General features: G+C 41.1%; 1 protein-coding gene across 1 annotated transcript in view; it reads right to left on the bottom strand.

Moving 5' to 3' along the window:
* Window positions 1-1,103: 1,103 nt before the first annotated feature.
* The window catches only part of TESPA1 (thymocyte expressed, positive selection associated 1), a 32,908-nt gene continuing 17,358 nt past the window's right edge, over window positions 1,104-16,653 (bottom strand). The window contains exons 8-11 of the mRNA XM_058557519.1: window positions 14,980-15,188; window positions 12,598-13,406; window positions 11,372-11,465; window positions 1,104-1,895 (exon numbers count right to left, since the gene is read on the bottom strand). Of these exons, the coding sequence (XP_058413502.1) occupies window positions 1,651-1,895; window positions 11,372-11,465; window positions 12,598-13,406; window positions 14,980-15,188 (1,357 nt within the window). The 3' untranslated portion in view covers window positions 1,104-1,650. The remainder of the gene's footprint in view (window positions 1,896-11,371; window positions 11,466-12,597; window positions 13,407-14,979; window positions 15,189-16,653) is intronic.

The raw sequence follows: 16,653 nt of genomic DNA, 5'->3' as shown, positions 1-16,653 counted from the left end.
AAGTAGCTTCTGGAGAATCTGAATGTGGGGACTGCCACGTTCTGCAGCCCCAACCCATTTCCTCAAGGAGATGGGGTCAAACATGCTGTTAGTCTCTTAGGCGCGTTGGATGAAATAATCTCAGATCCTTTTGTGCTCTCTCATGACCGAGGTGGCCCTAACGTTCCCCTCAGCTTGCCTAAAGTTTGGATAGGTTTATTCCTGACACTAGGCACCGACCTCCCTTTTCTTAGAGGATTGACTTTAGAAAGCTTGTTGTTGTCAGTCCTTTCTCTGTCGCCTTGAGATGTAAATCTTCTCCCAGCCTCATTCCAATCTTTCAACCCAGGAAAGTCTTTCTCTATACCTGAGAACCATCTCTCTGAAATGATGTAATCTATGCATAAATAGAAGTATAATGACGTAAACCTGAAATTTATACAATGTTATAAACCAGTTACCACAAAAAATAAAAATAAAATAAAAATAAATGAAATGTAAATGTCAAGAGGAACAGAATCCCTATCATCTAGTTTCTGTGGAAGGGTAGGAGTCTAACTCCAGCAGGGCCCCTAGCTCCACTTGTAAAACTACCTCCCATCATGAAGGTACCAGAAAGTTTACTTTTCCTTTGGGGAAGGCCAGTTAGCAAACACAGATGGTCTAAGCCTCCCACCACTCCAGCTCTTAAACACTTGCCGTCTTTTTGTTTCTACCCAGCTAGGCAACCAGACTTGGTCTACGTGCTGTGCTCTCTCTCTCTCTTATTGCTGGCAATAGATTTGGAATAAAATCAACCTCCGTTTCCTCATCATATCCGGTATGATTTTTTTCTTTAACACTCATGGTTATGCTTTCCCTCAAATCCCTCTCTTCTGGTCTTTGCTGTCTTGTGATTTATGAGTCAACCAAATAATACGTTATCATAAATGTGTGTGTATGTGTGTGCTCTCTCTCCCACACTACTAAAATTTCCTTCGGGCAGGAATGTGTCTAAGATGCTCTGTACCACACACTGCCCCGTAGAGTACTGTAGGTGCTCAAGGCCTGTTTCTTGACAAAACATTTTCCATCCAACACAAAGCATGCCTATTCATTCTCTCTTAAAAATGCCAAGGTTTAAAAATATTTTTATTTGTATTGTTTTCTGCCAGCAGAAAATACTGTAAATTTTTTGCAGTGGCCAAGAGGAGGGCCTCTGAATCCCACTCATCTCTTTTCCTATGAAGATACAAAATATGGGATAGAGGGAGAAGCCGATTTTAAGAGGGAGGCTCCAAGTGGATCTCCTTGTTTGAGGCCTCAAGAAGAAAAACCAAACTGTGGTATTGTGAAGACTTCTGGAATTTAGTTGGGGGCACGTAGGGATGAGTAGAGGCTCAGAGGGAGTCCCATTGGAGGGTGCACCAAGGTTTCAGGCCTGAAAGTTGCCAATCTTCCTCCTCCTTTCTTTTATAATCCCTTCCTCATCTAGCTTGAGCCCTTTGAGAGTATTCCAGTAGCAACCCTTGTTCTTCAAACTTGATCATCCTTAAGTCCTCTAACTGCCCTATGCAGGGTCAAAGCTTGAGAGAACATTAACTCTTTTTCCAGTTCACCACTGTCCATGTCATGTGTTTTAATAACCACATAGTAGAGAAACACAATGTGCAGAGAAATGAAGGGACACTCCTAAGGTCCTTCTCTGTGCGTGCAGTTCACGACAGCATCAGACGTAGATTCCAAGTCTCTTAGTCTGGTCTTCTTTCCAATATACCACGCTGCCTTTCTCCTACTGAGTTCAGGAGTTTGTGGGGCCAGGGAGCAGGAGCTGGATGTTGGAGGCAATACAACCTCCTGCAAGAAGAGGTGGGAATTAGGCTCTTCTATGAAGCCACTGCTGTCAGAGCACGTGCTGTTGTGGTGGCAGAGAAAGCCTGCGATGGGAATTAAAAAGAAACACATCATGCATTTTTGAGACAACTTTGGGTACTGGGGCTGGTAGTAACTTTTATACTCCACCTGTGGAAATATTTCTCACTACTATAGGTAAAGTTATTAGCAGCAGCAGCATCAAAAAGTCATGTGACTTAGGATTTCTTCTCTTCTCCCATAAAGTGAGATTTCTGAAAAAGTTCACCTCTTATTTTTTTATGCTTATATATAAAAAGTTAAAAATAAAAAGGGGGTAGGCCCGGTGGCATAGCAGTTAAGTTCAAGCATTCCAGTTCAACAGCCCAGGGTTTGCTGGTTCGGATCCTGGGAGCGGCGCTACTGATGGCTCATCAAGCAGTGCTAAGGCGACGTCCCACATAGAGGAGCTACAACTCTACAACGATGATACTCAACTATGTACTGGGGCTTTGGGGAGAAAAAAAGAAAAAGGGAGGAAGATTGGCAACAGATGTTAGTACAGGGCCAATCTTCTTCAAAAAAACCTGTTATCTTATTCTTTTATATAGATTGCTGAGCACTGCTGGAGAAAATTTCAAAACCGTTTCCATCCGTGTTCTGCATCTTGAGCTGAGCCCTAACATTACTCATCTAGTCAAATATTAATACATGTTTCTACTAATAAATATTTCTCTTGTGCTTTCTTCCATAGTGGCAATCTCAGATATTTACTATCCTCCTCCAATTCCCTGTCTCACACTTCTTAGTGATGACCCAACAGGAAAAAGAGAGAAACCAATAGGCAGAGATTTCTTGACTCCCTCTCCAGATGAGCAATGGAACTGAATTCACACCTGTCCTTTTTCCTTTCCTCTAATCACAGACAAAGATCTGTACCTTTAGCTCATTGCTAAACCCTTCGAGAGTACTTGGATCTCAACTCATCCAATTCTCCAGAGACCTCAGATCATCACTCTCCCTTCCCTCCTGACGCATGGCCTCTCCCACCCTGTTGATTCTTCCTTCAGCAAATACACACGCTTAAATCTTCTCCATGCTAGAAAAAACTAAACAGAACACTCCTTAGAGTCTCTTGATCCCTTTACCTACTTTATTTGCATAATTTCCTATTCACTTTTCATGTTAATATTTTAGAGACCTGTCATACAAGTAAAAGTACTCTTATTAAGGTTTCTAGTCATTATCTAGTTGCAAATCCAGTGGTATCTTTGCATTGTCCTTCCTACTGGATATTTTGTGATATATGTTACTGAAGACTACACTCTCCTTGAAATAAACTTCACTTGGCTTCTATTTGAAACTTTATTTTCCAATCAATATGGCTACTTCTTTATGGACATCTTCTGTTTAATCAATCCTTAAATATTAATGTTTCTAAGGGTTCCTTTTTCACTCCAAATTCTGACTGCATACTCTCCCTAGGTGATTTATTATTTCTCATGCCTTCACCGAGAATAAGTAAGCAGTGAATTCCAAAGAACTCTATCCTCAAATTCATATATGCGGCTGCCTTATGGACTTCTCTATTTTAGTATTTCAGAAGTACCTCATATCCAAATCCGAACTCATTAAATTGTTCTAAACTTGAAATAGACAAACAAGATTACCAAATGTCTTTTCAGCAGTGTCACTCTTGAGTTCCTGCTTACAGAGCTGTTTTACTACTCTGTAGGGGCAGACGTTACCTTACAAATTTATGTTGAGTAAAGACACAAATAATTTCTTTCCAGTGTGACCAATAACCCCAGAGATTAGAGTTTATGGTGTTGTTGGATATTAACCAGTTTTGTAGCTAACTCAGCAATCTATTAGGTTGTCTATATATAACTAGCTTCTCAAATACTCTTCAGACATGTTCAAACATATTACTGGTACCTTATAATTAATGAGTTGAATAAAATCTTTGAACATGTTTATCTTCTATTTGCATAATAGTTATTCATTTTGCCTTTTTGAAAATTATACTTCAAACATTTGCCTTCCAACTTGTGGCTTCCGCTATATTTTGTTCTTAATAAAAAGATATTAATATTCACTTTGTCATCCAAGAAGAAATCTCAACATTTCTCTATGTTTCTTTTTTTTCCTTATTCCTCGCTCCCCCCAACACAAGTCTGATTGGTCCTAGGCTGAGCCATTGTACATATTAAACATCTTAAAATTCCACTCTTCTTCCCCTCCATCCCCAGTACTCTCATCTTATTTCTGATCATCACATTTCTCCTCAGTCTTTTGTGGTAGACTCTTAAATGATTATCCTGACTCCACTGGCTTGCTATTCTGTCCATCTCCCATACCTCTGCCAGAATGATCTTTCTAAAAGATAAATCTAATCATGTCACTTCCTTTGTAAATTTTTAAGTGGCTCCTTATCTTCATAGACTAAATCAAAACATTTAAAACAGCACAGAAGACTTTTGCTTCATAATCTGATTTCTATTTATCTTTCCTGTTCTTAATTTTGATCTTCTCCCACATATCCCCTTTCTCCCGCTAGCACAAGGTGTAGTTTCTGAAGATATTATGACATCCCATTCCTCTCTGCCTTTGAACATGTTTTTCTCTCTCGCTAGGATATCAATGTTTGGTTGCTTCTTCTTTTACTCCACCCCTCCACTACCCCTCGCTTGTTCAACCTTTACTCATCTGTCCAGATTCCCCTGGACACGTCATCTTCTAGGAAGTGCATTTTTCTATGTCCTGTTGGCGTTTAATGAAATTAAATCAAAATAATTGTTGACTTTCCTGTCATGTCTTTCACTAAATTATGAACTCCAAGTATTCTGTGAGAGTTCCAGCTTAATCTGTACAACATTCCTCTTGCCAGTGAGTTTATAGGAAGGCAAGGAAAATTAAGTGGTGACAAAGGTAGGGAGGGTATTGATGCTCAGCTCAAAGGGCTGGGCACACAGTTCATGTAGGTCAGATCCAACTACAGGTAGTGAGGCTTGCTCTGATCCACACCTACAGTCTGAACTCCTGCACACTCAGGGCAGTGTTTTCATCAGTTGTGATGAAGATAGCACTGGTTTCAGAGCCAGGAGACCCGAGTTCTAGTTCTGACTCTGATATTAACTAATCACATGATCTTGTTAGGTCACTTTTCTTTTTTACACAGTTTATATGATAATAAGACTTACACAAGATGATATCTCTGAAAGTGCTATATGATCACTAGAGGCTCTTTCTAACTGAAGGGCTGGGTAAGGTACTGTGGATGCAGCCAGGGCCTCTATTCAGCGCAACTCCAGGAGCAATGCTTACACTGCAGTCTACATGAATGTTGACACCTGAAATTGTGTGGCTTGCCAGCCTTGGATATAGCCTTGGTAATGCATGGAACATTTGAAATGTGTAACTCAGAAAATAGGCATTATGCAATGCCAATGGAGATTATCCTTCTGTCTTCCACAGCTCTAAAGAAAAATGAGGCAGTAAGATAAAGGGAAGGCCAAGAAAGAGAAAAGAAGATATACAGAGGTGTAACAACGAATAGAAATTAAAAATAAGATGCTTAATTTTCACTGTCATGAATGAGGCCTCTCCCCCCTCACCGTTCTCTTTTCTTAAAGCATGTTCTTCAGAAAACTTGTAGGTTCTTTGTCTCTTTGAAATGTATGAAAATCTTTTTTGAAGGCTAAGTAAGCCTTTTGCCACCTTTGTAACCCAGAAATGTCTTTCTCAAGGACATGGAAATCATTGCTTTGAAATGTAACCATCAAGGACCATAGTGCCCCTATCTCCCAGTCTCCACAGGAGAGGAGGAGTCTAACTTAGGTGCCTGGCTCCAACTTGCAAAACTACCTCTGTCATAAAGATATGAGAAGTTTTATTATTCCTTTGGATAGAGGCAATTAGCTAACACAGTTGGCCACTCCCATTACCAGGTAAATAAAGGATGAACTATGTGTGACAAATGGTGCTGTCAAGTCCTCTTCCTTGAGGACTAGTTATTGTTTATTTTGACAAGATGTATGTAATGGTTTGTGTCTGGTTGGCTACATATGAGGGCGAGAGTTCCTTCTGTCTTTGCAATCTCTTTAGTGGATTGTCTGTGATGCACATCATATTCTGGTCTAATGCTTATTCCAAAAAATAAAACTGTTTTCTATCTTTTACGCCTTTCTGGAGAGGTTTTCTGTTTTTGTTTATAATTATATTTCCCCAACAGATGCAAAACAACCTTGGTAATAATTGTAAATGAGGCAGAAAAATAATTGTCACATTCTCAGGATGTCCCCTCTCCTCCCCTCCCTTTTCCCATTTCTCCCTACACTTCCTATCTGATAGTCCCTCTTCAGAATTTATTTTGGTATAAAAATAACAGTGTCCAGTGTCATCATCTATAAAATGAGGAACAATAAAAAACATATATCACAGGATTAAATGATTTAATTCCCATAAAGTGCTAAGGATAGTGTCTCACATGTAGTAAGCTCTATACAGTCAGCTCTCCATGGGTTCTGCACTGTGGATGGAAAGGCCTACCATGGGTTGTGTCTGTGCTGAACATACACAGACTTTTTTTCTCATCATTATTCCCTAAACAATACAACAACTATTTACACAACATTTACATTGTATTAGGTATTATAAGTAATCTAGAGATGATTTAAAATATACAGGAGGATGTGTGTCGGTTATATGCAAATACTACACCGTTTTATATAAGGGACTTGAGCATCTGTGGATTTTGGTATCTTTGAGGTGTCCTGAAACCAATCCCCCATGGATACCTAGGGATGACTGTATATAAGTATTTGTTATTGTTAATATTAACAGATGGGAAAATCTTACATCAAGAGCAAATCTGTAGCTACCTGGCTCACATGGTTTCCACCAAGTACAGATAGTGTTTTGAGTTACCCACCCACCATTTGAGATTATCTGACTAGTTTCCTTCCTTATCTTGTGCTCTGCACCAGCCTCCCCACCTAATCCCTCCTGTCTCTTCTCCCACTGCCATCAGCAGAGTTGACCATAAAATGAAACCTCCTACCTCCAGATATGATCACTTCACAAATAGAATATATATTGGCCTATGCTACCCCAGGTCTGGTAAAAGAAACAAACAACAACAATGAAAAATAAAAACTTTCTCTTGGTTCTGCCTCTTATAAATGGTAAAGGCCAAATGGTTTAAATTTCAGCAAGAGGGAACCAATAAAAAGGGCTGTGAATCTGAAATTTTTAAGCATGATGCAAATTATTACAAATGATGAGGTCATCCTTTCTCAAGAACTCAGAGGCAGATGAAGACTTCTCTGGCAGAGACTAAATGAGAGAGTGGGAGGGAAGAAAGCTGATAGTTGGGGATCAGATCCTCTTTTAACAGAAAAGATGTCCTTGTGCTAATTACAAAAAAGGTACTCATCTTCTGTAGATGAAAATAAAGGAGTTCCCTCTTAGAAGATGAAGACCCTTGAGATTTTGAATGGTAACCTCAGTAGAGTTGGATTCCACCTCTATTTGCCTCTTCAGGTGAGCGTCTCTGTGCAGTGCAAGGACTATACAATAGGGCACAATGGCCGGCTGGGTGCTGCTGATAGCATCACTTCCTACCCATGCTCACACCCCTCCTTTATAATAAGAAGTAGATTAACACCTGGGACTTGATACAGAGATCCTGGGAGATAATTAATCTCTGGTGATAACTACAGACTCTGGAGGAGGCGGAGTGGGGTTGTTTCTCAGTAGATCTGTGGAAGTGCCCCACCTAGCTCTGCCTTCCATGGTGGTGAGTGAATTTCTTCCTTCCATATTTATCATACGATCTGTAATCTTGGCAGTACTGAGCTACTTTCAGAGGTTTTCCTCCTTCTTGTGATCTCTTAAAGGATGATAGAGGAGTGGATTGAGAGAGATAGTTCACAGCTTTGTGAAAAGATGATTAAACAGACGCGTTGTTGCTGTTGTTCTTAGTGCTGTGGAGTGGATTCTGACTCCTAGAGCCTCTGTGTACAGCAGAGCGGAACCCCGCCCAGTCTTTTTTGCACCATCCTCTCATCTTCTCGCGCTATATCAAACAATGTTCCGCTGCTTTTTACAAATGCATAGAACATTGGAAAGATTTGGGAACCACTGTGACCCTGTGCCTCAGCCAAAGAAGTGTCAGTGGAGTAGAGATCTCTCATTCTTCCAGAGAATCATAGAAGGAAAATCAACAAAATCACTTCCTCATTTACCTGAGAGACTAAATACATTTAATTTCTAAAGTTACTGTATTTCACTGCATCTGATAAGCCATTTTTGTAAGAATCATAATTATTTTATATTCCACTAAGGAGGCAAAAAAAAAAAAAAAAGGACAATTAAATTGGCTGACACTGCCAATTGTAAGACTCATTCTATTTCAGAGATATTAAAATGTGGAAAAATGTATGCCTTAGAATAAGTGAAATAGAGCATTTCTAACCACTATCTCTCCTGCTTTAATGAAATCATCACCCTGGTAGAAAATGGAATCTAGTTACTTATTTGAAATGTATAACTCCTAGCAGTACTTCCTCCTTGGCAATTCAATTCTAATCTTTCTGTTTACTGACACTTAGCCAAAGATGGGACAGGTTTGTGAGAGGAACTGGTCTCCTGGGTATTGCATGATTGCCCAGAAAGGTATAACCATATAGATCCCACACACAGCCTGCTTTGCTGGACTTCTGGCATTTTCTTGTGCGAAGCTGACATCTGCTGGACAAATAAGACCTGAGCAAAGCTTTGTATTTTAAAGTAAACTAAATTCTTGGCAGGGAAGCCTAGCTATGGACCATATACTCCACACTTTCTATTTAAATTTGATAAGTCCAGCAGTTAATTTCCTTTTCAAATTTTGTATGCTGTGGCTGAATGAGCTTTAGAATGAGAGCTAACCCTCGGTGCATCTTTAATACGTGAGGATAAAGCCCTTTAATTAAACTAGTTGTTCTTAACCCTCTCGGTGCACTAGAATCATTGTCTGTGACAGACTGTTCATAAAGATGGCCACAACAACCCTCCCATCCCACATGCCTTTTTACAATGTGACTTTGCCACTTCTATTAAAAAGTAGAGTCTGTTTTCCTTCCCTTTGAATCTAGGTTGGCCTTGCGACTTGATTTGACCAATAACGTGGTAGAGAGGACATTGTGCAACTTGCAACGTATCCTTAAAAAAATGCACTGCAACTTCAGTTTTTGCTGAACTTCCATGGAAGAACGACAGGCTAGACCACTGAAGAATGGCACCCCATGTGGAGCAAGCGCCCCACTGACAGTCAGCACCAAGGTCTCAGACACGTGGGTGAGCTCGTTTTTGACCTTCCAGCCCAGCCAGCCAGCTAGCCAAAGCAGCTGTGTGAGTGAACCCAGGTGACAGAAGGAGAAGGAGAACCTCCTAGTAAATCCACAAAATAGTGAGAAATAATAATTTTTTCTTTAAACCACTACATTTTGGGTTGTTTACTATGCAGCAATAGGAAACTGATGCACTAGGAAAGCTTTAAAAGAAGAATAACAGTAATGCCAAGTCCAAACCCAAGAGACGTGTATTTTATTCTATTCCTGGGTGGAGCCAGGAAATAGTGATTTAATTATTTTATGCTCATGATTACATTTTCTAAAATCATCATCAGTGGCAACATCATTGTTTTTATTCCAATATGCTTCATTACCTTCACGTACTCCCTATAAGGTGTTGAAATGTTTTATAAATGCCTAGTCCTCATATACATGTGATTATATATATATACACACAAGTTATTATTCTCCTATTTCATGGGACAAAACTAAAGTTAAGTGATTCCTGCAAGATCATTGAATTAGTATGGGGTAGGTCATTTGATTCTATTTCCTAAACTTTTTCAACTACATACAACATATTCCTGCCATGTGATATTTACCTCTTTTGTGAGTGACTAACGGGATATGTACAGTCTATGTACCTGGAGATGAAGGTAACAGATAAGAGAGAAAGAAGTGTGATTAGGGCCCTAAAACCACAGAGAATTAGAATTAAAAGAGTTAGAATCATAAAGATCTTTCTGATTCTGGACAAGTGACGCTGAAATTTTGGTGTATTAACTAAAAAAGCTATTGGGCTACGAAGTGCCGTAAATGGTACTAAGGCGTCCAAAATGGTGGGAACTCTAAGCAAGATTCAGTTACTAAATTCAAGAAAGATTTCATTTCCTACTGTGTTGGAAAAATCATTATCCCTGATGCCAACTTGTTTCTCTGTGGTCCTAGGGGATAGGTGGTAAAAATATAGGAGGCTAATTTTCACTTAGTTTAAATAATAAATCTTTAACCAAAATGTTCAAAGGTATAAGGGATACCTCTGAAAGAGTTAATACTCAAAACTCACCTCTAGAGGAAAGAAATTTCACCTTTATAGCAATAATTGCCTATGTGAGATTCATTGTCCTTCTTTGAGGAGGAGAAGGTGAGCTGTGTGCATCAGACCCTGGCTGTGGAAAGGAAGCCAGAGCCTACAGGAACAGAGCTGTGAGATACACAGGAGAGTCTTCCCTAAGTCCCACGATGTGGGCTGATTAGAAAGTAGCTGAAGGCAGGCGCTGGGATATAGATCTCCATAGTTGGTCCTCACCTGTTACAAAACTTCTACAATGCTTCTCAAACTTCAATGTGCAAATGAGTCACCTAAGAATCTTGATAAAATTATGATTCATTAGGTTTGGGGTGGGGTCTGCAATTGCACATTTCTAACAAAATCCCAAGTGATGTTAATGCTGCTGGTCTGTAGACTACATTTTGAATAATAAGGTTATACAGAATTTCCCCCAGAACAGCAGTTCTGAGACTGTGATCACCAGACCAGCAACATCAGCATCCCCTGGGAACTTGAGGGAAAAGTAGACTCTCGGGTCTATCCAGAGCTAGTCAATCAGAAACTCTGGGAGATGGGGCCCAGCCATCTGTATTTTAACAAGCCTTCAGTTGATTCTGATGCTAACGTCTGAGAACTACTGATTTAGAGACGTACTTATCCAGCCATAATAGAATCATCTGAGGAGCTTAAAAACAAAAAATTAGTCACTGTTTTCCATGCCATACCAATTAAATCAAAATCACAGGATGTGGGACGTTTCATTGGTTTTTTTTTTTTGGTGAGGAAGATTGGCCCTGAGCTAACATTTGTTACCAGTCTTCTTCTTTTTGCTTGAGGAAGAGTAGCTCTGAGCTAACATCTGTTCCAACCTTTCTCCATTTTGTATGTGGGTCGCCACCACGGCATGGCTTGATGAGTGGTGTAGGTCTGTGCCTGGGATCCGAACCTGCGAACCTGGGCTGCTGAAGTGGAGTGCACCAAACTTAACCACTATGCTACCAGGCTGGTCCTCATTTAAAATTTAAATTTAAATTTAAAATTTAAAATTTTAAAATTTAAAATTTAAAATTTTAAAATTTTAAAAATTTTCCCCGTTGATTATAATGTGCAGGTTTGAGAACCATTGCCTGAGAGAGAGAGAGAGAGAGAGAGAGAGAGCGAGAGAGCCACTTACTTCCTGAGTCTTTGCCAGCGAAAGTCTGGTAGAGGTGGGGGTGTCTGGGTTCGCTTGGCCAGCGGCTCTCCTCTTCCTCACTGTTGATTTGAACCTGTAACCAAGATCCCAGCAGAGCTCAGTCAGAGCCAGTGGTGGGTAAGGCGTCGGATGGCAAGCTGCTGTGGGGAAGAGGCTGAGCGTTCTTGAGAGACCTGGCCTCTTCTCTTGTGGTGGGAACCTGGTACTGAGGAAGTCAGGAGCTGAAGTGCAGCTCTACATTACCCAGAGGTGACACACATGCACATGATAATGAAAATCATCGCAGCTTCTCTGTGGCAAGGATTTGAGAGCTTCTCCAAGAGACCCCAGCACTTAATGGTAACACTGCCTATAGACCAGGCAAGAGGAGTTCTGAATTTTAGAGAGTCCATGGGATGAAGAGTTGGTGGACCTAGAGGATGCTCCCATCTGGATCCTGCACTACTCCTTTTAGACCATGCTTGGTTACCTAGAGTGCCCAAATATGCTGCTCAAGTGGCCCTAAGCCTGCTTCAGGGACCTGTACTGATTTTGCCTGTTGTCTGTTCTCTCACGGGCCGACCTCTCCACTGGTGTCTGTACCCCCAGGCCTGAGTGATGACCAATGGATGGCTATTTGTGTGTGTAGAGGGTTTGTGGCATTTGGATGTGCAGGCTGGGGTGTTCTCACATGTGTGTGCAAAATCCCTTATGGTGTGGGCAGGACAGATTGGGGCATGGGAGGAGAATGGGACAGGCCAGGGGCTGGGGAGTGGCTCTGCCCACACTGTCATGTTCTAGTGCAGAAGTCTTAAGAGTCTGAGAATTCTAGATTTGAACCTGGACTTCCAGGTCTTTATGGTTACGTATTTGTCAAGGTAGAATAGAACATATTTCATTTAATAGTGTTTAGCTTAGTGTATAACTGGCCTTTATTTGTACCCTTGTGCAGATGCCACGAATGATAGGGGCAGGTATGCTTGATGAGAAACTTCAAAGAAGATCAGATCAGATGAGGAATTAGAAAAGCAGCTTTGGAAACCTGGGTTCTCTTAAGAAACTGGGCCTGTCTTTCTCCTTCTATGTTAACCCACTCCCAAAGGTTTCTGAATGTAATTCAAGAAGTGGTATATCTGGTGAGGACGGGGAGCCTGGATTCCCTTTACCCAAGGCAAGAATCTAGAGCCTTTCTCTACCAGCCTCTCCCTCACCTCCAACCCACTCACCTCCTCCAAGTCAAAAGCGTCCTGCAGCTGCTGGGTTAGAGATCGGGGCAGTTCTGGTTTCTCTTGGCTCTGCTTCCATTTCTGCTGGATGATGGACAGGTCCAAGGACTTAACCTTCCTGCCCGTGGAATTCTTCTGAAACAGGCTCTTCCTTGCTCTGCTCTTCCTTTTCCAGAAAGTCTCATCCTTGGCTGAGTGGGCTTCCTTATTGGTGGCCTGGAGACTCCACAGCTCTCTCTTTACCTGTGCAGAGTCTGTGTTCCACTGTAGATCTACTCTGGGCAGAGAATGTGTGCAACAGCATGCCTCGGAGTTAGAATCCAGAGTTTGTGATGATGCCTGCATTGTGGACATCCCCTGCTGTCCATCCTCTTTAGGACAGAGGACACACGGACAGGAAGAGGTGGGCAGCTCTGTACCCCTGATGGGGGGCACAGGATCTTCCTGCGAACCTGGCCCAAACTCAGGGTCTTGCTGGAGGACCAGCTTCTCTCCTCTCACTCTGTCCATCACTTCCCACACCACTTGGTCCAAACTGTTCCTTTTGGGAGTATTATGGGGTGGTGACAGCCGATCTCGGGGGCATGTATACAGGCACATTTTGGAGATGGCTTTCCGGAGGCGCTCTCTGGGCGAATGAGGTTCAGGTTCTGGAGCCAGAATCCTGATAGATGGCACATCAGTTGGGTTACAATTCCAGAACATGTGGGATGGTGTGAACTTTTGGACAGGTGTCTTAGACACGTAGGAGTAGAGACAGAAGAAGGCATCGGCAGTGGCAGCCAGTGTTTGTACCTGCTTAAACCTGCCTGGGTACAAGAGTTGAAGACTGTGAGTCTGGGGGTAATCAGCAAATTATCTCTTATATCTCTTCCTTCAGTAGCCTTCCTAAAGCTCAGAATTTAGAAAGTAGGTGCAATCTCCCCACTAGTGTTTCTCCCATTTAGATTTTTGACACCCAGGATCCCCTTTCTTGACTTTCTTGACTCTCCATCTCAAATAGATATTTTCCTTTTGTCCAAAAATTAATTCTACACAGGATGAGAAGCTTTTCTAAATCTTGATTTGCTGTTAGTATATTCTAAATAATGGCCTCTATCACTGTGTTTTCTTTAGATGACAAAAAAGGGCAAAACCAACATTATTATCTTAGACAGTAACAAAACTTTAGAGTTACAGAAGGCTTCTGTTTGAAGCAACAAATTTGAGGGATAGCAATTACTAGGCAATGGACTGAGGAAGAGAAACTTAGATGGACCATATCATTTCTACTAGACTTTGCTTCTCAAAGTGTGGTCACTAGCCCAGTAGCATCAGTATTGCTTGGGGACTTGTTATAAATGCAGAATCTCAGACTATATCTCATGCACTTTAACAATATCTTTTGGTAATTCATACGCACATCTGTGTTTGAAAAGCACTGTTATAAACCATGTATCTATTAAACTGTAAGCTTCCTAAAGGCAAGAAGCATGTTCCTCTTGTGTAGCTGCTATTCTTCCAGAATTTAACTCCTAATTATGTACCTGGCACGTAAAATAAATTCAATAAATCATCCTCAAACTTTAGTGTGCATAGCAATCATCTAAAGTGCTTGTGAAAATACTCCAACTCAAAATCCTTGTTTCAGCAGGTGGACCTCTGAAGTGTAGTTTTACCAAGCTTTTAAGTTGAATCTGATGCAAAGAATCTGAAACAACACTGTCAGAAACACTGTCCTGTTGGGGGTGTAGCAGAATATAATTTGAAATATGTTCGAACATATAGAATCAAATAGAGTATTTTATCCCTCATCCAGGTAGAGAAGCTCTCTCATATCTTTCCTTAGTATGGAATCAGGACAACCTAAATCATTGTTTCCCTAGATGTGGTGGAATTGTTACACATAAGAATCATCTGTGTGCTTGTTTATAATAAACATTTCTGAGCTTCCTCCCCCTCGGAAGAAAAGCCTATGAATATGAATGTTTTATAAACTCCCTGAGCAATTTAACATATTTGACTTTGAGAACCATTGCTCTAAATGGAAATGATTTTAATGTAGTGGCTATAAATGGGGAACATTCTATAATTCCCAACTGAGAAATAGAAAATGGGGAGAAGATTTAAAGACATTGTTCTGATTTGACTCAGCTAAGGGAGAGACGGCCTAAAGAAAGCAATGGTGATGTGAGGTCTCTTGAAGACTGTTTCTTCACGAGAGAGAAGCAGGATGTCAAAGTTCTCTATCTTCACTGAAGACAACAGAAGAGGACATAGACACGAGAGACGAAGGGTTGAGTGAAGCTGACTAACAGAATGTAGGATCTGGAGCACCAATCCCAATTGTGAATGTCTGGAGGCTAGGGGAGAAGTAGAGCCCAGATCTGTCATAACACTCACTGGCCAGCATGAGGCAAGGGTCCTCCATCTCAATCCTCCGCACCTGGGCCTTCAGGAAGAGCTGGAAATCAATGCCTTTGGCCTGAGAGGGGGTGGTGAAAAATCGAGCAGGAATCCGAGAAGTGTCCTTGTGGTCCTCTTGGCCAAAGCCCAAACTGAAGAGGACATCTTCTGCATCTTCTTGTACCTTGTCCAGAATCTCAGAGATGCTGAAAGGAGGGAGTTTGGGTAAATAGGGTAATCCAGAGTATCTAATCAAAGTGTCAGGTGACTGAGGTACTTTTCTGGCCATTTCTCTACCTTCCACTGTGACTTTGAGAAAAGCTTTCACTTCTCTGAATCTAAATACTCTGTCTGAAACGTGGGAATTACAATCCAGCCCTGGCTTAAAAACTGAATAAGATTCTATCATAGTACTTGAACAATGGATTCCAGATGAATGAAAATTTACTATGGAGGGATTTGAAAACTCAAAAGCAGTACAGATGCAAAGAAATCTTGTGGTTGTGTTATTAACCAGTCAGTTCCCACTTACACACACTGCGATGTAGCTGGCTTTTGCCAAATGCTTTGCAGCTTCCTACTCAGCTTGCCCCAGTGGTTGTGTGGGATAACTAAGCAATGAGTGTGTAAGGAACACAAAATTCAGTTTATTCTCACACTGAGGGTGAAAATTAATCAATACAGGTATATTCAAAAACTGATTTTGAGAGGTAGGCCCCTTGGTAGCACTATTTTCAGGACAGAAGCCCTGCATGACAGAAGATCAAGCTCTCTGTCTCTCAGAATGGCACCAACACGTATTTACATCCAAAACTCTGTACCACCTAGCTGGATGACAGTAGAGCTCAAGGACTATGCTTCCAAACAACAAAGAGGGTAGGAGGGGCTGTGGATTAGTGTTTGAGACTTTGAATAATCACTGTCATTCTCTTCAGAAAGGATGCTGGGCTTTTTGATCCAAATAGGTACCATCTTGCTTAATTAATAGCTGGATAATTGGAATTCCTGGATCTACACTCGTGCTTGCCTCCTACGTGCTGATTTTATCTCCATGGTCCTAAGTCTCCTTATCTGAATTGTGGGCATAAGACTGGATCATTGGTACTCAGCCATGGCTGCACCTTAGAATCACCTTGAGGAGCTTTAAAAAAATGTAGCTATCTGAGTCTCATCTCTAGAGATTCTGATTTAATTGAGCTGGGGTGTGGCCAGGGCTAAGGCTCAGTGATTACAAATTACTCAAGATAGTTACATGGGTAATAAATCTGAGAACAAGGTCTCAGATTCAAACTTTGACTCCAAGTTCCAGACACTTTTGATTATATCACACTAGTTTTCATCACTTTCCAACTTGTTTTAAAGTTATTTGCTTGTATATTTTGTTCACCCTATTGGATTGTTGAGCTCCTTGTCTGCTCATCTTTTCAAACTCCGTACAGCCATTGTCTGGCCTGCGCTAGGATACAAAATTGCCTGAATGACTCAATATTTTATTGTTTCAATCAAAAAATCAATTAATCAATACATTTATTGATTTTTTATTAAGTCCTTACTTAATAAGCCCCGGAACTAGTAATATTAGTCCAGGAACTGTGATGGTACCAATACTGCACCTCGTGGGTTACCAGGTTCAGTGGAGGAGACACCTGTGTTTTACACATAGGATCCAAC

Source organism: Diceros bicornis, chromosome 17 (assembly GCF_020826845.1).
Source record: "Diceros bicornis minor isolate mBicDic1 chromosome 17, mDicBic1.mat.cur, whole genome shotgun sequence".
Taxonomy (NCBI): Eukaryota; Metazoa; Chordata; class Mammalia; order Perissodactyla; family Rhinocerotidae; genus Diceros; species Diceros bicornis.
The sequence above is the reverse complement of the archived record's forward strand: the minus strand, read 5'-3'. Positions and strand labels throughout refer to the sequence as shown.